Source organism: Orbicella franksi, chromosome 4 (genome assembly GCF_964199315.1).
Source record: "Orbicella franksi chromosome 4, jaOrbFran1.1, whole genome shotgun sequence".
NCBI classification, from domain to species: domain Eukaryota; kingdom Metazoa; phylum Cnidaria; class Anthozoa; order Scleractinia; family Merulinidae; genus Orbicella; species Orbicella franksi.
The window spans coordinates 13,267,930-13,288,790 of record NC_138148.1 but is presented as its reverse complement, the minus strand read 5'-3'; the positions used below and the strand labels follow the sequence as shown (position 1 = coordinate 13,288,790).

Below are 20,861 nucleotides of genomic sequence, written 5' to 3'. Positions count from 1 at the left end.
TGAAGAAGACCAAAAGTTAATCAAAGTATTTATTTCGACCCGATATTGGGCAAAAAAACGATATTGGGCTAAAACGCTTTTTAAGTCCGTAAAATTACGCAATTTTTGCCGTTTCCATAGGGGCTTGAATTCTTCGACAGCCGACGGAACCCCTCAAAATTTAATTTATTATAAAGTTTTCAATATGCTTAGTTTATCCCCTTGTTCTAGTCTCGTAAATTGCTTCAATGCGAATACCGAGAACTTCGACTCAAGCGCAGCAGTAGCACGACGCTTGAAACCATGCACTCACTCAGTTCGGCAGGCTGAATAGCGTTTATCCGTGGACGCTGATAACTCGACCAAGCACTTTCTGTAAAAAGGACAATAAATATGAGGCAAGCGGTCTGTGATTCTTTTATCGACTGAAAGGACATAAACGAACCTCTCCGGTTATAAAAACAACAACATCTAATGCGTTAATTAATGATCCAAATAAGCAACAGAATTTCAATGAATTTATGGGCTGTCCATGGACGACATTAAGAAAACAGAAAACAAGGATATCCTAATAGAGGCGCATTTGCGCTTTTGCAGCGATGAGAACAGAAGACATTACATTTAGAAACACCTTTTGTCCTGATAAGCGTCCATGTTTTTTAAGCGGGAAAATTCCGTCCCATGTTGCTTCGAGGTTGACTGCGACGAGATGCTGGGTACCCTATTTGCTACTATTTGCCGCTATTCGCGACTGTTCGCCTCTATTCGTACTATTTGCTATTCGCTATTCGCGACCATCCGGTGTTCGCTATTCGCTATTCGCGACAATTTGCTATTCGCTATTCGGGTTTTCCAGACACCCGAAATCAAGCCTAAAAACAGAACTAAATGAAAGCGTTTCTTTTGTTATTATTTCTTGTAGTGCACCCTAAAGGATACTTTGACAGCTAAGAATGGCGACGCTTCGTCATCAACACCCTAAGTGAGACCAGAATCCTTGATTTGTACCCGAGACGACGACCCAGCCTTTCAATATAGGGGTAGCCCCGGGTTTCCAACATCGCGCCGTCTAGGGCCGTTTTACAGTCGCTTGCACCGTGTCAAGTTAGTTATTCTTTGAATTTCTGATGCAAGTACTCAAAATCTTACCACAGAAATGATCTACATTGAATAGATTATTGCACGAACGTTTTCATATACAGAAGCCAATTATAATACATAGATTTAGCCAAGCCTAATAGCGGAGACCGATTAAGCTAACCTAAGATAAACGAGAATTTTGATTGGAGTTTTGTAACTTGGCGGTGAGGTTTATTGTATATTGCATATTGCTTGGCCTTCTGTTTTGAGTTTGAGTAATCTCAAAATACTTAAAACAAATGCAGTAAAAGACATTTGCATACAAGAAAAATTTATCATTCGGTTAACTTTTAATCCTGGGTTAGCGTTAACCGGCTTCCGAACAAACCAACCCTCTTTACAACAAGTTAACTTGACATGAGCCCATGATCCAATCAAAACCAGCGCTTGGTCAGCTGTCAACTTCAAAAACACACGTGACCTCGATGAGCTTTCAACTTGAACCCGCGATATGGTCACGTGATACTTGTCAGCGGATACCTTGTTTTCAAAGGTGTCAATTGACCGTAACATGGATGTCCGATAGCAAAGAAGGACGCTACAAACTAAGGCTGCATGTCTCTGTCAACCTATTAAATCTACCAATCATCGCTTGGCATTGCGGTGGGCTGCCGCGGGATGAAGCGCTGATTGGTAGATTTGAAACGGCCTGCATGTCTTGAATTCCTTTGGTCGCTGAGTTTGGCACCGATCATATTGAGAAAGCTGTATTTGTGATTTCAGCATCGATTTGCTTGGAAAATGTTGGAGGGATGAAGCTCAAATAGCGTCGCGCACAGTTTCTAAAAATAGATTACATCTCCAGAGATCCCCCCCCACATGACTCAGACAAGAATTATAGTCCGGTAGAAGGTTTTGTATGGGCGCGTTGTATTCTAGACCAGAAAATCAGGCAAAAAAGGAAGGATTGGTGGTCTAGGTTCTTGCTTAGCTTATATAATGTTAGAAAGCAAACACTGCTGCCGTGGGTAATGCAAAATGGATTCAAGGTGTCCACAAAGGAGCCTAAATGTCACAAATTGCACGAGGATCTTACAAAGCCGCAGTGACAGTCGGGCAGACTCAAGACCATCAGGAATTGGAAGTCGAGAACTTTTAACGCGGCAGTTGCGACTAGCCGATCGGAATAGTTCACAGGGAGAAACGTATTACGAAGAATCGTAAGAAACTTATCCATTGTTTATCCTGGTCTTGAAGAGAAGACTTATCAGCTGACTTATTTCCAGAAATTCCCATATTTGACAACCCGAGCAGTCCGCTCAAACAAATACGATAGAACAGGAGGACATAATTACTATTATCCCAGAGACAACTCCAAATGCATGGTAGAATTAGGTGTTCTGTGCAATTTAGAGGACCTAGATTTTAATAGAGCCATTTATCCGAGCACATAAACAAATCTTTGACTGTTAGCAGACCTCAACTGCATATATTTCATAGATATGTATGGCGCGATACGTGAAACATAAATAGCGCGGGCTAAAACTATTTTTTTTTATGTGCCAAGACAGAGTCAGGCCAGTTTGATCACGGCAAGGCAACGAATCGAATCGAATCTATGGTATTTATTTGCAGGCTTGCTGGCTTTCTTGTGAGTAATACATCTGAATGTCGATAATTTTTCTACTAAGATCTACTAAGGCCGTAACGACGCATAAACAGCCTTTGTATTTACCATCATACTTTGCCGCCCTCTTTTAATCTCTGTATTATTATTATTATTATTCCAAGGTACATGTTGGGAGTTTTCTATAACATTTTGAGCTAGAGAGGCCATCAGCCTGCGAAATCACTCACTGAGTATCACGCTGAAGCGCTCGCGAGCGCCGTTGTTCCATACGTCGGCGCTTTCAGAGAAGTAGCGCATGAAATGGTTTGTTTGTCTGAGTCACATCGGGGGGTAAATTTTCGTGACGTCATTTGTGCGCGACGCTATTCGGCGAAGGGATCTCATCGGTCAACAACCGTCGCCATTTAGGTGAGATTATCAGTATTTTGGCGTTAATTCCAGTGTGAAGTAAGGAGGTAGCAGCTGGCGGCCGCCAAGTTGCAAGCCTTGTCTCCCTCTCTTGTCTTATCGGTCTGCGGCCAACAGTAATTTAAGTAAAAAAACGCTTCAGATCAGACGGCCCAGGAAGGTGAAAAACACCACACGAGTCGATTAACATTTCATTTAACTTTATTGGGATATTCAGACCGAGATGTAATTTAGATATGCAGTTTTCAGAGCTTTATTCATAACCCCCATAGATTCTGTTCGTTTCAAATAAACAATTATTTAAAACCACGAAAACATAGAGTGGTCTGCCTGTGCGGTAGATACATTCTTTTTTTATAACTAAGATCTCTCAAAAGGTAACAAAGACAAAGAAAGAAAAAAATCCCTAATATTTGCTGGAAAAATAAAGAACGACAAAAAAATAGGAATGAAAATGAGAATTATTACTTGCTTTGGAGATCGGACAAGAAGCGGTACTTTCTTTATAATTGTCTCAGACGAAGATCACCGATATCTCTATAAATGCTTTCAACGGTGTCACATCTCCTCATGCATTCTCTAACCGTTGCGTTTTTCACTATTTCTTACCAATGCCAGTGGGCTTTAACTTTAACTCTTCGGATTAAAACCTCAAGTCAGTGGCATCAAAATTGTCACTGTTTACAGACGATCCATTTTCCAAGTGCAGTGGCTGATAGTCACTTTGATTAATTTGGCATTGCGTTATTACTATTCACAACTTTTAACTGTTTTATGCTGTTTGATGCCAAATCACGTCACGTTTCTTCTCGTGAGTAGTTTGGAATTAATTTGACAGCAAAACTATAAAGAATTCTGTAATCGCATGTTGTTAGCAAAAGTAGCGATTAACATTACAAAAATTTCGGTAGAAAAAAGCTGTTATTCGAAATATTTTCGATCAAAAGCAAAGCTAGAACAAATGTTAATTAATACCTTGAATTAACATTTACCTTTCTGTATGTTAACAAAGGCTTCGAAATAGTTGTTACCTTCTGATGAAACTGCTACTGAACTCTTGGAGAAGAGGGAGTGTTTGGGTAATCGAAATCGCATTACACGCCGGAGGTAATCTACCATTTCCAATAACAATTCCACACCCAAGTGTCCTGAATTTCCATTGGTCAAATCAATCGAAACCCAAGCAACTTACAAACACTACGTCTTGCTTACCAGGTGTATTGCTACTCCCCTGGCGACAACAAATCTAGTCAGTCCAAAGCATTATAAAAAAATAAAAGCACCAGATAAATTTAGTTCCTGTGCATCCATTTTCCATTTGACCGAGAAAATAGTCATTCATCACTTCAGTGCGAGATAAAACTTAACAGACTGTCACCAACAGGGGCGCTGCGCAGACGAGGTAAACCAGGCAAAAACAAACTAATAGACGCTTTACCTTTATACTGACACCAGGAAGTCTCGGAAATGTAAATCATTATGTACTCTGTCATCAATAGTCGTGATTGATAATACCTTGTCTTTGTGCTCTTGAATGCTGACTGTGCTTTGGCACTGTTTGCCAGGTGGCTTGCTCAGACCTAAACAATAGGTCGCTATGAAGACGATTCTCACTAGAGGCACCACCACTTTCTGCTTTATTTTCCTGGTCCTTCTCAGCAGAACTTGTGGCTTTCTTATTGTCTTGGATATTGGGATATAAAATTAACTAGTCAATTAAAAACTGTTCATTATACTCAGAAGGTTGATAAAACCTGTTAAAACAATGTTGCATCTATTTCCTACTCTCAAGTACCTGCAACGGGTATTTAACGCTGTATATCAGGGAAAGGATTGGATTGTACCAACAGATTGAAAGAGCTTCAGCTTTTGAGTTTTTGTGTTTTGTGGGGACCCTTCGTTAATTTACGTCCAAAAGGGGGGGGGGGGGAAGGGAGGGAGGGAGGGAAGAGGGCTGTGCTTTTAAACGAGTATAGCCATCGAAACTGTACCCCTAGAATAAGCGTGGCTTGTGTGGTTGTTTGTGAGAAGTGATGGCCGCTTTCCTTACTGTACCACAATGACCAGCAATTAGTCCAGTTATAAAAACATCACCTAAAGCAAAATCATCCAGTATAAAACAGAAAATAAGTCATATTCAAAGGTTTTGCGATATGAAAACGTCAAAACAGTTGGAAGTATCTATACTCACGGAATGCCATACATTCACTTTCAGCTTGGCTTGGTTCATAAGTTCGCAAAAAATTGAAATCCCAGCAGGGATGTCACGCTACTTCTACAAAGTTCTTGTTGAAATAACGCTTACAAGGTAAAAATTCTGATTCGCCATCCGTCATGATCAGTTACCCCAAACTTTCGCGACCAAAGTAAAACACAGCTGGTATCGTTTCTTTGAGTTGTAAAAATGTTTTCAAAAGGTTTGGACAAAATTTCAAACCAAGAGTTCCTTGGACAAAGGATTAGATCCCAAGCCACGTTTCATCCCGCGATCAGTCCTTAGCTCAACCCAGTGGCTTATTATTGGATGCCTATATGAGTAAGTATGATAGCTACAACTTAAGGGCACCGTCCATCGTCTACACAACAGCACACACTTTAGCTAGGGGAGGGGACGGAGAGGGTAACTAGCCCCTAATAATTTTGATGAGCTTGAAATTATGCGAAGCCAGCTTTTTGAACTTTTCACAGAATACGACAATGGACATGTCCAGAAAGTTGTCTTTTAACTCGCAGGCAACTCAAACAGAAAGGGGAAAAAAATCTGTTGCCTTCATGCTGCTTTTCTTGAGTGATTTAAAGTAACCACGCCCTTTATTCCGGTTGCTGTTTATTTCTAGAGCTTAATAACGCACTTGTATATTAAAGTAGAATAGAGTGGATTCCACTCAAGTAAATAAATACCGACTACTACCTACCCCCCGACTGACATACATGAAAAACCGTCCGCATATTTTCGCACTTAACAGTTATTAATTTATGCAATTAATAGCTTTACGCTCTCTTGATCTACGGACGGGTCACCGACAAGATGGATTCCAGAGAAGTGAATCCATATCTCTGCGGTGCTCTGGATGAAGCGACATCTTTTCCTTGCAGTTTTGAGTTCACGAGGTATTCTTTGCCCATTTTCTCCTGACACCATGTAAGCACCTTGTCAATATTCGGCGTTTTAGCACCCACAATTTCTGCAACACCCCGGATGACTACCAGGCCGTATGGGACATCCTCGGTCATGTAACGGTGCGTGAAATCTGGCACGAATTTGCCGTCTTCAGTTGTCTTGACTGGATGCTTGATCCCTTGATATGCAGCATTGGTCTGTATTGCCTTGTAAAGGGTCGACTTATCTGAGATGTCATGAGAATAACGTCGCACAAGCCATAGATGAATGTGGACAACCTGTGGAGAGTTAGTACGCAACACTTAATCATGTGTTATCACAGGCACGCAAAGTGTTGCAGTATTTAGCTCGTAAGGTTACAGGCTGGACATGGCGTGTGGAATGCCTCAGGCATTAATAATCACTCTCAAATTGTTAAAGTAACCTGAAAAGAAATGCTGTAATGCCTTCTAGGGGAATAGCGGATATCCTAATCAGTTCATTTATAGATACTAACACTGATGGGTGTGGAATGACATTAATGGCCAGTATGTATGGTAGTCGGTGGGCCCGTACATTAATGCTTGTGGTAACGGCGGTGAAGCAGATCTACATAAGCAGACTTGCATTTTTAGATCGAGAGGCTGAAGTCTGCTTTGTTCCTTAACCTTGAAAAGAGTAGTTGTTTCTATAGCTGGTGGTCTGTAGTTAAACGTCTGTCTGACTGACGAATTCTTACCAACAAGCATACCTGGATTGGACGTTGCTTTCTTTCACCAAAGATTTAACAGAGCCAGTTCTTAAGTAAAAAAGGAATAACATTGCTTCCCCTCCCCTCCAAACACTACTCTTCAACCTCTCTTGCTTGCTTGTACATCACATATCAACTACAAACGACGAGACAAAGATTAGGTGGGTATTTGTTTTTATAAAAATTGAAAATTCTTACACTAGACATATCAGCTTCAGTCTTCAACTCAAAGAGCTTGGCAATGTTAACAACCTCATCTGATACGCTGGAGAGGAGGTTCGCAGCTGACTCAGTCAGGCCATTGTAGAACAGAGGTGGCTGGTCAAGTGGATTTCCGTCCCACCCCTCCCACTGACCATACAGTATTGACGTGTGCAGGTAGGCATCGACGCTCATTAACTGAACACCCAAAAGATGACCAGCAACGATCAGTTTAGGGAGGGGATCCAAGAGAGATTGCAGTGTGGAAACTGGGTCCTTCTTGGGAGCAACATCCTTTCCTTGCTGTGAAACGACACAAAAAATAAGTTACGAGGAGCAGGCCAAGCCAGAAAGGGAAGATGATGGTACTTTTTTCGGTACAACTTAACGTGCGGCAATATTTAAGAATGGCTGACTGTTAGGATCGAGAAACGCCGGTCAACGTCCCATTTGACAAATCGCTCATATTTTGCCCAAAGATACCCTTAGCTGACCTAATTCCAAAAATCATATTTAAAGGTTCCAGCGAATTTTTATTCTTCAGAAATTCGCGAAAATTTGAAAGCGCGGTCAAAGTGCGGGTTTTGCGTGTAATAAAATGACTGAAATAAAGTGCGAGGACGAAGCGCTCCTTAAGTCTTAAAATATACTCAATTGACTTTAAACTTCACAGAAATGTGGAACAACCACTCTAATTTATTCCTCGCTTTAAACTAATCTCAGATATGTTGAAATAGTGGTTTTCCGAACCATTTTAAAAACAGCTATGAAGCGTGTGAAAAATAACGGCAAAATATAGGTCATGTTTAACAGCATAAAAATGCATCTGGTACCTCACTTTCCGATTATTTTACTTTACAGCCTTAAAATATCATTACTAAAGATATACCATGCCAAGTTTCAAGCTCGAACTCGCAGTATTTCCCTTTGTGAAAAACGAAAATCTATGTCAATGTGTTGGGCGCAAATAACACAATAATGATGCACGAACCAGAGACAATTTCAATGGCGAAAGTAAAAGGCTATCATTAATTAGAATCCCGTCAATTCACTGCTATCAGTAGAAACATAATGTCCACTGCATAAAAACTGTTGTTAGACGTTTTCGAACCATTGCGCGTTAACTTTGTTTAATTTTGTGTCCGCCGTCATGTCTAGTTTGTCATCGCGTGTATTTCCTTAATGTAAACAACACGTGAATGGTTGTCATAACAAACGCAAGAGATTTCCTGGAACCTTAATGTTTTCGATTCACCAAAACGCTTTAAGTTCGTTAAGACACAATAATGGGTCAACTTGGAATGCTGTTTAGCATCAAGGACGTTAAAGGACTGCAAATCAATCGAGTTGAAATATCTTGAAGCAAATCAAAATCGCGCCCTTATTCTAATTTGGTAAACAGCCGATCTCCGTTCAAGTTCAAGACGTCGAGAGGTTAATCCGGCAATGTATTACCGGTACAACAACAAAATCAAACCGAGATCATCAAAAGTGTAAGTTTAAAAGTGTAGTGGCAAGTTCCAAATAAATTTCGCCTATATAAATTGGAAACAAGATGTGAAACGGTCTGACCGGAAACAAATAAACAAAATATTAATACGACTTATTTAACCCGATAATGTTGCAGAAAACATACCTAAAAGCCGTCGATTCCCCTCAATACCAGTCCGCATTGCCTTAAAGAGCCCAAGCTTTCTGCTGTAAGAATCAGGGGCCTCGTGAATCTGTATTTATTATATCGGCAACCATGCTGCGTGGCTGATATTCGAGACTCAGTAAAAGTTGTCACACAACCGTACGAGCAGCCCAGTCACGCTTTCACTGCTCTTGCGCAAATTTCCAACATTTCGCAATTTACATAAACCGACTACAAGTTTAAAGTAGTGACAGTAGATTGAAATGCGCTTTTTAAAGCTCTCCTATCGAGGAACAATTATTTCTTGTGTCTGAATGGCTCTTAGTTGTAGCTACAGTCGGGGAGGGCAGAGGGTATTCCCGGAAATTTCGGATATCTGTATGCCGTGGAAGATTAAGTGGTCTCCAGCTCTTAACGCCAACATTGAAACACTAGGTGATTCTCGAAGTATCACAGGGATCACTAAGCTAAATAATTTTGAGTGTAGCTCCGCTGAGTCAATTACCTGTTGGCGCGCATATTGCACTGACCGCGGACAGGTGGAAAAACAGTTAAACCGGAAAAGCCTATTGCACATTGTAATTTAGCGTTGTCCAACACGCAGTCGGTCTGGTTGTAATGTTAATCGTATTTGAGAGAATCTCAAGTTTTCTTTAGACACATACCGGGGTGACATACTACTAGATGGGTGTGGCCGGGAGCCACGAGTCAAGTCAGTCAAGTCGCCATGCTTAACCGAGAGGAGTGACTGCGACCTTAACATCAGTGCCATTATCAACGGGTTTAACCGAGGAAGCGTCTGCTGAGGTTTCCATGGATAGTAACCATGCACGGTAGGGGTGTGTTAGTGTCTTCAAGACCGCTGCATTCGTGTCTTTTATAGGCTGTCTACTTTAGAGAGGCACTTGTCGCTGGAGAAATGTACTCAGTCCCTGGAGAGCTATTCCCTTATGGACTTAACCAATATGTGCTACAAACCCTGCTGGAGCAGGCGTTGGCGCTTAACTCAAAGCCACAATAGGTCACCAGGAAGCCCTTGTTGCTTTAAAAAAGGTTTGGGCTCCCAGGGCAGTCAGTGACAAGGAGCAATCGTATCTTATGGCAAAATTCCACATTGGTCAAACGACAGGCCAAGAGCTTGACGCCGAAATGGTGGCGCGGGAATGCGCAGTGCCCGGGATCCTTATAATATTCGTTCTTTTTCAGGTGCTAGTTTTTCTCTCACCTAAGTGCCGCAATGCGCCAAAGTGATCCTGATGAGATGCATGTTCAGGCATCTGAAGAGGAGAGAAATTTTAGTCAGGCAAAGGAAGTTGTAGAAATACTCCAGCTCCAGCATCCTTTGGTACCTAAAGAACCTGAAACTGTCTATGCTACCGTGTGGGTGCGAAGACATGGGACTAGATATACCTCTCCCACTCGTGCGCGGAAAAGCTCCATACTCGGCGCTTCTGAAGTATTTTACTAACAACTGCACTTGGCGGAAGTATTCTTAGGAACTGTCGGTGTTTGGCTTCTTCGGCATTTAGCAAACACCTCTTGCGGGGGGGGGGAGGGGAGGGGGGAGGATCATTAAATGTTTGTAGAGAAGGGGAGGGAGTACAGGAGGAAGGCAGTTTAGAGGAAAAACTAACGGCCAAATCGTCTCAACCTTGTTCCCAGGGTCTCTCATCTCACCGCCCCCTGGAGCGAGCTCAGCATCAGTTTATTAGAATAACACAGAGGCCTATTAGGGTAAAGCGTAGGGACAATCTGCAGTCCTTCCACTAGTGCCTCACTATCACTCTTCTCGGTTAAGCATGGCAAATTGACTGACTTGACTCGTGGCTTCCGGCCACGCCCAACTAGTAGTATGTCACCCCGGTATGTGTCTAAAGAAAACTTGAGATTCTCTCAAATACGATTAACATTACAACCAGACCGACTGCGTGTTGGACAACGCTAAATTACAATGTGCAATAGGTTTTTCCGGTTTAACTGTTTTTCCACCTGTCCGCGGTCAATGCAATATGCGCGCCAACAGGTAATTGACTCAGCGGAGCTACACTCAAAATTATTTAGCTTAGTGATCCCTGTGATACTTCGAGAATCACCTAGTGTTTCAGTGTTGGCGTTAAGAGCTGGAGACCACTTAATCTTCCACGGCATACAGATATCCGAAATTTCCGGGAATACCCTCTGCCCTCCCCGACTGTAGCTACAACTAAGAGCCATTCAGACACAAGAAATAATTGTTCCTCGATAGGAGAGCTTTAAAAAGCGCATTTCAATCTACTGTCACTACTTTAAACTTGTAGTCTGTTCATGTAAATTGCGAAATGTTGGAAATTTGCGCAAGAGCAGTGAAAGCGTGACTGGGCTGCTCCTACGGCTGTGTGACAACTTTTACTGAGTCTCGAATATCAGCCACGCAGCATGGTTGCCGATATAATAAATACAGATTCACGAGGCTCCTGATTCTTACAGCAGAAAGCTTGGGCTCTTTAAGGCAATGCGGACTGGTATTGAGGGGAATCGACGGCTTTTAGGTATGTTTTCTGTAACATTTCCGGGTTAAATTAGTCGTATTAATATTTTGTTTATTTGTTTCCGGTCAGACCGTTTCAAATCTTGTTTCCAATTTATATAGGCGAAATTTATTTGGAACTTGCCACTACACTTTTAAACTTACACTTTTGATGATCTCGGTTTGATTTTGTTGTTGTACCGGTAATACATTGCCGGATTAACCTCTCGACGTCTTGAACTTGAACGGAGATCGGCTGTTTACCAAATTAGAATAAGGGCGCGATTTTGATTTGCTTCAAGATATTTCAACTCGATTGATTTGCAGTCCTTTAACGTCCTTGATGCTAAACAGCATTCCAAGTTGACCCATTATTGTGTCTTAACGAACTTAAAGCGTTTTGGTGAATCGAAAACATTAAGGTTCCAGGAAATCTCTTGCGTTTGTTATGACAACCATTCACGTGTTGTTTACATTAAGGAAATACACGCGATGACAAACTAGACATGACGGCGGACACGAAATTAAACAAAGTTAACGCGCAATGGCTCCAAAACGTCTAAAAACAGTTTTTATGCAGTGGACATTATGTTTCTACTGATAGCAGTGAATTGACGGGATTCTAATTAATGACAGCCTTTTACTTTCGCCATTGAAATTGATTTGTCTCTGGTTCGTGCATCATTATTGTGTTATTTGCGCCCAACACTTTGACATAGATTTTCGTTTTTCACAAAGGGAAATATTGCGAGTTCGAGCTTGAAACTTGGCACGGTATATCTTTAATAATGATATTTTAAGGCTGTAAAGTAAAATAATCGGAAAGTGAGGTACCAGATGCATTTTTATGCTGTTAAACATGACCTATATTTTGCCGTTATTTTTCACACGCTTCATAGCTGTTTTTAAAATGGTTCGGAAAACCACTATATCAACATATCTGAGATTAGTTTAAAGCGAGGAATAAATTAGAGTGGTTGTTCCATATTTGTGTTAAGTTTGAAGGCAATTGAGTTTATTTTAAGGCTTAAGCAGCGCTTCGTCCTCGCACCTTATTTCAGTCATTTTATTACACGAAAACCGCACTTTGACCGCGCTTTCAAATTTTCGCGAATTTCTGAAAAACAAAAATTCGCTGGAACCTTTAAATATGATTTTTAGAATTAGGTCAGCTAAGGGTATCTTTGGGCAAAATATGAGCGATTTGTCAAATGGGACGTTGACCGGCGTTTCTCGATCCTAACAGTCAGCCATTCTTAAGAAACAGAAAACATTTCCCGTGTTTCTATCGAGTTAAAGAAACACGATAGGAAGTTGGGGAAAACAAAAAATGCTTTGGGAATACGAGCCGCAGGCCCTGAAGGAGCCCATGACCAGGACACATACACGATCTGCACAAGAGCTGTCTGCACTTTGCAATGGCTATAACCTAAAAACATCATAGGAATTTAAAGTGAGACACTTTTACCTTTATGGCTCCCAGTAAGTTCCCAAAAACTTCACAGTCAACACCAAACTCAGTATAACGGCAGACCCAGGGTGATGACTCAAAATTCATGATCGTGCATCGCTGCCCTACATCACCCAGCACGTGAAGTACCTGGAATTCGAAGCCTGGAGCCCCTGGTAGACCAACTATTATTGTGCCAGGTTTAATGTAAGGTTTCAAAGTATCAAGAAAAACTTCATGGGCAGAGGCGGGCAGCATAAATACCACGATGTTGACATCTCGTATGGCATCCTCTGGGTTATTCGTTACCAGTACAGGTTGAGATGTGATGGAAGTTGGTTCTTCTCTCTTCCAATGAGAATTTACCTTGAGCTCGTTCATTGCAGCATTGCAGCGCTCTACTTCATCTTGATGGAAACCAAGAAGTCGAACTTCAGTATCTTTCAAAGACGATGCAATACCGGCAAATGTGCGTGCCTCTGTCTCACACACGCAAATCAACAGCTTGACTGAACGACTCTTCTGAAAACAAAATTTCAGCTTTTATGAATTTCGTAAACTTATACTGTCAATTGTCAAAACCCGGAGGAGGTACTCCCTTATATGGGATATACAGGTATGTGCGGCCCCAAAGGGTAGGGATTTTCAGTCGTTTTGGTCATAAATAAGGTGTCGATTTTGGCCATTTTGGTCTTAAATAGGGTATGGTTTTAGCACTCTAGTCTTGAAATGGGTATGTTTCTTAGAAGAAGCTACCTTTTCATCATTATCAATAAGGCCATCAACAAAAGCCCTTCGTAACTTATGCTTAGGGCAACTGTGCCAGCTGCAACGGTCATAAATAGGGTAGGAAAAATCGCGGATTTTGGTCATAAATAGGGTAAGGGTTTTGGGAAGTGGGCCGCACACCTCCACCCGACTTTTCTGGGAGTACCCCACCCCCCCCCCCCCCCCCCCGGGTGTTAAAATAACTGAGTAAAAATTATAGCAAGCGCTCAGTTTGGCCAAAAACCTATGAACTGTTGTGGCGGTAAACAACTAGTAGGCCGATAGAGAACCGAGAGAAATTCATTTTACTCCCAATTAAGTTCAATGCCCAACAGCTCGTTTTCTCTCAATATTCCATGTGACTGTTTGCCTTATTAAGCCCAAAGCAAGGCCATATTTTGCCAGTAAGCCCATAGATTTCAAAAGATCAATTAAGACGCCCTTTACAGTCTGAAACGCCCCAATTAAACTTAAGCCCCACCTCTCTATAAAGCTCCGCCATCACACAAGGATCTTGACAATTTCGGCAAACTGACCACCAATCAGGTTACAATTAGTGTGCAGGTTGGTTCACGACAATATAAGAAAAATTTGCTCCAAACACATGAAAAATTGACATCAATTTGTCAATGATATGAAGAGACTAATACTACATATTAAATTGCGCACATGCTTTTAGGAATGTTGGAGGCACTCTTCCGTTCGAACACAGTTTCCTTTACATGTGCTGTAATGGATGATGGTGTTCATATGACTTCACATTAAAATAGATCTTGATATTTTGGAAAATGCTATTACATGCACAGAATACAATTATGTTCTGCGAAAATATCATTATAGCTGAAATTATGAAAACTGGATTCTCTAATAATGAAACAATAATAAAAAAAATTAATAAAACATGTCCCAAAAACAAGAAACGCTAGACGATTTATAATTGAAACATACAAACATATAACTTCCTAAGGCCGTAAACCCTCCAGTAATGCCAGCAGTGATCCCACCAATGGCAGCATTCCCAGCTACCCCAATACCGGCAGCTCCTGCACTCTGTGCCAATGCAAACATACTTCCAGAAGCTACGTAGCCTCCATAGAATACTGATTGAATAGAAGCTGCAACTGATCCAGCAGCAACACCTCCAGCAGTAAAGCCAACAGCACCAAGAACCGCTGGAGCGGCTACCACAGCGGCAGTACCAGCTGCCAGTCCTACAGCTGCTATGGGCAAGATTCTCCTTGCTGACGAATAGCAGAAAAAAAAATAGAGAGCATCAGTACCTCAGAGGGGTGAGGGTACTTGACAATACTAAACTAAATACTGAACTATACTGGAGAGTCTTCCCAAACCTGAAAAGGGGAAGCTTTATCCAGCTGGAGGGACAGTGCATATTAGCATGGTAGAGATTTCACAACTTCAAGTACAGAAAGGGTAGGGAAAATGCCAAATTATCTTGGACAGACATACCAAACAGCCATTTCATTAAGTCTTTTTGGGAGATAACAGTTCCAAATGTAAAGAAAAGGGATGGATTGTGTCTACTGTAGGCACGTGAAAGGGGTGACATTTTCTATAGAAGTTATACCAAAGGATAACCTTTTCTAGTATAAATATTATATAAAAGGATACGATTTAGAACTCGGGTAGAGCCTCCCCATACATGTTTAAGCATCTCCCTTCCACCCAGCATCTGTAAAGCGAAGGTTACACTGTTCCAGTTCTTAGTCAAAATAGAGAAGTGTCATGGCTCATCAGTACTGGTTACTCAAAAAAATACACACTGTGATCACATTATTAAAATTTTCCCTAGGGAAGCTTCACTCGTTAACAGCTTCCATAAGGAAGCTAAAATTTAAACTTGTGACCGATTTTTCCCTAAGGTATATTACCTTGGGGGTGGTGGGGGGGAGTTTCATATATACGCAAACAACAGAATTCCCTTTAGGCAGTTTTTCTACATGAATTGAGGGAGCAAATCCTGAGGTAAGAAGCCAAACTAAGGAAAGTTCATCGGCGATGACAGATTCAGACTTGTTGCATGTGCTTTGGAAGAGCATGAGTGTTATGTTCTGCTATCACTGCTCCTGTTTCCACCGAAAAACTCTTTGTTAGAATTGTATCTCGTTGCTGGATAACAAGACCTGAACAGCTGTGGAAATAAATGAAATATTTGGAACTTGGAAATTTTCAAGCCAATACTTTGGCTGTGGAAGAACACATATGGTACCCCTGTTGTTGTTGCAAAGCCAAGGTAGTAAAGAGATGACTGAGTCCGTTGTGTTCTTTGGGCGTGCAACAAGGTCAAAATGTTGTTGTGAATCACTTTTGGTTATCTCGCTCATTGGAACAAAGTCCAACAAAGTGTAAAATGACAAAGTCAAAGTAAAAACTTATGTTGGTTTAAACCTTTCCCCATAAGCACAGCTACATGTATGAAATAGGCACTTGAAAAAAATGCTCCATGGCTTGCAAATAGTTATTTTAAGCTTCTTAACTATGTATCCTAAGATTGCCAAAGAAAAAAAATGAATGAAATTTTGCTGTAAAGGAAAATGATGCAAATACTTCAGTAATAAATCTACATCTGCATGCACAATACAAATGGAGAAGAAGAGTCTTGAACCAGCTGATTACTATTATGTGCATAACAAACAGGTTAGCATAGGTAATTGTATGAATGTAAGTGCGGTTAGGGATTTATAAAACTGCATCAGCCTTTAGCGAGTGCAATTTGAAGTAATATATTAAACACGTGAAACAGTTTTTTACTGGGACATCCAAACATCAAGAAGAGAGGTGAAAATACCATGTGCAGCGAAGTGTTATTGGTGAAATTCAAGGTTTTTGGATAGCCGATGAAACACTGTCTTGAGTGCTTGTTATATCTTTTCAATCCAAACACAAACTCAGGCGTAAACGGAGAACCGAAATTGTCAAAATCTATGACAATAAGACAGGGTATCCAAACCTCCTTCACAGTTGTGATTTTCTTTGTTTAACTTGATGAGTTATTACTGAGTTTGAGAAAGAATATTCAATTATCACTTGTACTGTAACCTTATTCCTTAACTGCTTGATTATTCCTTAATTGTTTTCATATGATTACCCATATTAATCTGTTAATTTGCACTGAAGTGCAAATTAAAAATTAAAGATAAATTGGCCTGCTTTAAGCTGATCACAAATATTACAAACTTTCTCAATAATACTGTATAACAAGATAATAATCCATAATTGGTGCAAAGAAAAAATCACTGCAATAGTTCAGTCCTTGTTTCATAGATGTACAATGCATGCAGACCCCTAGCAAGACAATGTAGCTAGAATCATGGGCCTTAAAAATGTGTGCAGATGGATAGATAAATTACTGAGCATCATAGGTCTGTAAAATCCCTCCAGGGCTAAGAAATCTACCATCATAGCTCCATGCAGATAGCTAGACAGTCTAGAATCATAGGTCTGCAATGCGGCAATGCATGCAAACAGGTAGAGTATCCACCAACACAGGTAGAGGGCAAAATAATCTAAAATCATAGGTAAGCAAAAGCAAAGCGTGGAGAGGGCTAGTTATATATTCACCTAAATTATTTGAGTTGTTCCCATTGCTGGACAAGTCCTTTCTGTCCGATGGAGGACTTTCCCCACCGTTGGATTCAGCATAAGCTGGTGAAGATTTGGCCATGGCAGAAGGATTGTGACCAGTATTATCTTGCTGAATGTTTGATTCCTCTGGTTTATCTGGCTCTTGATCTTCCTACACAAAGAAACTTAAATGTTACGTCTACTTGTCTAAAACTATCTGTTTTCTTATTTTTGCTTTTGCTCAATGCATTATCCCATCCTTCGTACCCAACTTTTTTTTTTTTCCTAGTGATTGCAATGAATTTAAAAAAAAACCTACATAAACACCTTGAGCAAGAGGTCAATGTTATTGTTGCAACATAAAGGGCTGTAGACAATGCTGCAATATTTTTGAGGCAAACATTTTTGTCATACTTGTACAGTTTTTATAAATTGACGAAGGTCAGCCTACAATTAGAGACATATATATCTTGGTTCGTGATAAGACAAAATTTCAAATATGTCTAGTTCAACTTGGCATCTAACTACATGATCATAAAAAATAATGTCTTTTGCCAGGTGACAATGGATACCAGTCCAGTATTTTCCTGGTGGAGTAGAGTAATTTCATCAGGAGTTTAAATTCAGGGGTCTTGTGTAATTTAGGAATGTAAAAAAATGTAAAGTCTGCATATGAGCCAAGTGGTCCAGCAGGCCCGAGCTTATCCCGGTTTCTATAGCATGAAGATACTAGGAGTATTTCTACTCCCTCCTGGATAGGATGCTAATCCATTGCAGGTTTACCCCCAGCATTAAGTTTGGCAGTACCCATTTATACACCTGGGTGGAGAGAGGCAATGTGAGAGTAAGTGTCTTGCCCAGGAACAAAATGCAATGTCCCTGGTCAGGGCTGGAACCTGGACAACTCGATCAAAGATGAGCACGCTATCCAGGAGGACAATGCATCTCCCACAATTTAGGAATGTGTTAGACAATTTTTATTTGCAAGGTTGTAGTCTTTGAAGGTTTTAATGTTTATTTTTTAGCCAGCAGGACACTGTTGATAACAGTGCTATTGTACTGAAGGGTTATTCTGGATAAATATTTCATTACTGTTAGTAATAAGTTTATATCGCATAAGAAATGAGAAACAAAGCCGGGAACAAATCAAAAGTCATGAATGAGTGAACTAACTCTCAGCTTGATAAAGGTCAGCAATTTATACTTCATGCAAGGTAAAGTCTGCATGCGAGCCAACTGGCCCATCAGGCCGGAGCTTATCCCGGTTTCTGTAGCATGAAGCGACTAGGAGTATTTCTACTCCCCCTGGATGGGATGCTAGTCCATCGCAGGGTTACCCCCGGCATTAAGTTCGCCGGTACCCATTTATACACCTGGGTGGAGAGAGGCACTGTGAGAGTAAAGTGTCTTGCCCAAGAACACAACACAATGTCCCCGGCCAGGGCTCGAACCTGGACCGCTCGATCCGGAGACGAGCGCACTAACCACGAGGCCACCGCTTCATGCAAGACTACATAAAAATTCTTTTCTCACTGTGGCAACCCAAATTTCAAGATTAACTTCTGTTATGGTCTTCAGTTATGCACATCTCTAAAGATATATCACGATGTTAGCATTGAATAAATGCTTCATGTGCATCTATTAAAATCCCAAATAGTAGGTCCCTCCCTCTTTTTTCATTTTGGAAGGTTCTGAAAATGCTTTATGCCTACTACTACATTCTCCATCTACATCTAATTCAAATTTTTGGAAGAATGTTGATTGAAAAGCTGGCAGGTTTGAATTGTAAGTGGATGGAGGTTTGCTCTTTTAAAGCATGGTCTTATGTTTGACCCCGGGTGTTTGACTTTCTTTCATCTATAGGCAAAAGAAACGATCATAATTTAACTTGGATGCAATGAGAAACTATCATTTATCAATATCTTCTTCTGACCACGACTTGCACTGATTTTACCCAGTTGATCCAGCTTTGGTTACAGTTATTCAATGAATACATCTTGTGCATAGCGTTATATTGCTCTGGTAATTGTGTTGTTAGTCTGTTTTAGCAGAACGCCAAACGAAAAGCTCCACATGAAGATATATGATGCACGTAATTGGTAGTTAAATTAACTTTTTCTCAGTTAAGCCGACAATTTCTATAGCAATAGGTTACACATGTACTTTCAAGTTATACATCAAAACGCAGCTTCCTAGCGAGACCTAAGGACACAAAGAAAGGTAACAAAGTGAAAATGTTTATTCCTATCTTTTGTTTGTGATCAAGCTGAATTTTAATGTAATGAAAGTGGCCTATTGTCTGGCTAAAGGCAAACGATGGATTTCAAAAACGTTTTACTTACCACATTCCCGGGTAGTATTCAAAGTTATTAGGCATTGAGTCAAATAGAATTCACAAAAAAACTAAAACAAAATAAGCCTGAACTCGCTTAGAATATTACATGATATTAAGCTTAATATTTCGTTCTACAGCTTGACACGTAAGCTTACAATAAATTTTTAAGTTAGCTAGACAATTTGGTATCGGGGTACCTCTTAATTTTAAAAGTATTTCTGAATTTTGGATTACAAAAGGTTTGAAGGTTATTTTGTGAATTACTGACCTGTTCTGCCGAGTTTTGTCCTGTTTGGTCGGATGTCTGATCCTCCATTTCACCCGCCACAATATCATCTTCTCTTGCCGCCATGATTGTTCAGCTGATCAGTAGAATCGGAAGTCGATTCATAACAAACCCAGTCCTTCGCCAACGTTTTTACCGTCACGTATGTGTCACGGTGTCATGCTCAGTTGATCTGGTAACGGTATCTCCACATCACGGCAGCCGCCAGCGCATTAGTCGGGGCAACTTTCATCGCTTCGATTTTTGCAGCGTTTACTTCTTTCCGCCCAACTAACTGCCCCTGGGTCTCTGAGGCGTGATTCTTCTTTGTAAATCGGCACGGCCTACCCACGTCAGATCATTTTCTGCCAGGAGCATTGTGATATGCTCCTGTTTCTGCTCGTTGCTTATTTTTGTCGTTTTGTGAGCGAGTGAACCGAGACCTCTCCGCGTGGCCACCGTGAGTGAATATCAGGCCTTTGTTAGGGCCTGTTTACAAGGAGGAAGGGTTACCCTAGCAAGCGGGTTACCCTAACACTCACACATTTCCTCTTTTTTTTCTTCGTCGTGTTTACAAGGCAGCTAGGGTTACCCGGGTAGGCGGGTTACCCTATCTGCGTGCTAGGTTCACCCTGGCAGGCGGGTTAACTTTTTCCCTTGTAAACAATCCAGGTAGGGTTAACCCGCCCACCCGGGCTAACTTTCTAATTGTTTCCAGACCCTCTGAGTGTAACCGCGCAATTTAAAGTTGTCCCAGGTTCAACTTTGCCCTTTAGCTAGGGTTAGCCCGCTTGCTAGGGTAGCCCCACCTCCTTGTAAACAGGCCCTTGGAAGGATTTTGGGTGACTTTCATTACGCGAATTTTTATTCCACATAATGTAAAGATGTGTACGTTCTAGAGAAAAAAAATCTAGTAAAGTAAATCACGAAACAAAATACATTTGGATAAAGCAAGGAAAAATTATAACAAAAAAAAAAAAAACGGAAAAAGGAAAACTGTTATTAGATTATTTCCCTGAGTTTTAAGGAACAGAACAATAGAAATTTATTACACACGTTTGGACTCGAGCTTTTGAAACTCGAATAATCGATGCAAGAAGTAGTGTAACTAACGCACATAGCGTGGGGAATGTCACGTTCTATAATAAGAACAGTTAAACTTAAGTTTTG

The 20,861-nt window shown here is 40.8% G+C and overlaps 1 protein-coding gene across 2 annotated transcripts; it reads right to left on the bottom strand.

Annotated features, from left to right (window-relative positions):
• Window positions 1–5,039: 5,039 nt before the first annotated feature.
• On the bottom strand, window positions 5,040–20,836 carry LOC145483416 (tauropine dehydrogenase-like). 2 transcript variants are annotated; one of them, XM_081461922.1, is made up of 6 exons: window positions 19,695–20,836; window positions 17,089–17,263; window positions 14,458–14,750; window positions 12,760–13,263; window positions 7,147–7,452; window positions 5,040–6,496 (listed from the first exon to the last, which is right to left on the bottom strand). In XM_081461922.1, exons 1-6 carry the CDS (start codon window positions 19,776–19,778, stop codon window positions 6,104–6,106), a joined length of 1,755 nt encoding a protein of 584 aa, XP_081318048.1. In that variant the 5' UTR covers window positions 19,779–20,836; the 3' UTR covers window positions 5,040–6,103. The 2 variants fall into 2 exon arrangements, with proteins under 2 accessions (XP_081318048.1, XP_081318049.1); XM_081461923.1 differs by having other exon boundaries at window positions 12,760–13,260.
• Window positions 20,837–20,861: the final 25 nt, after the last annotated feature.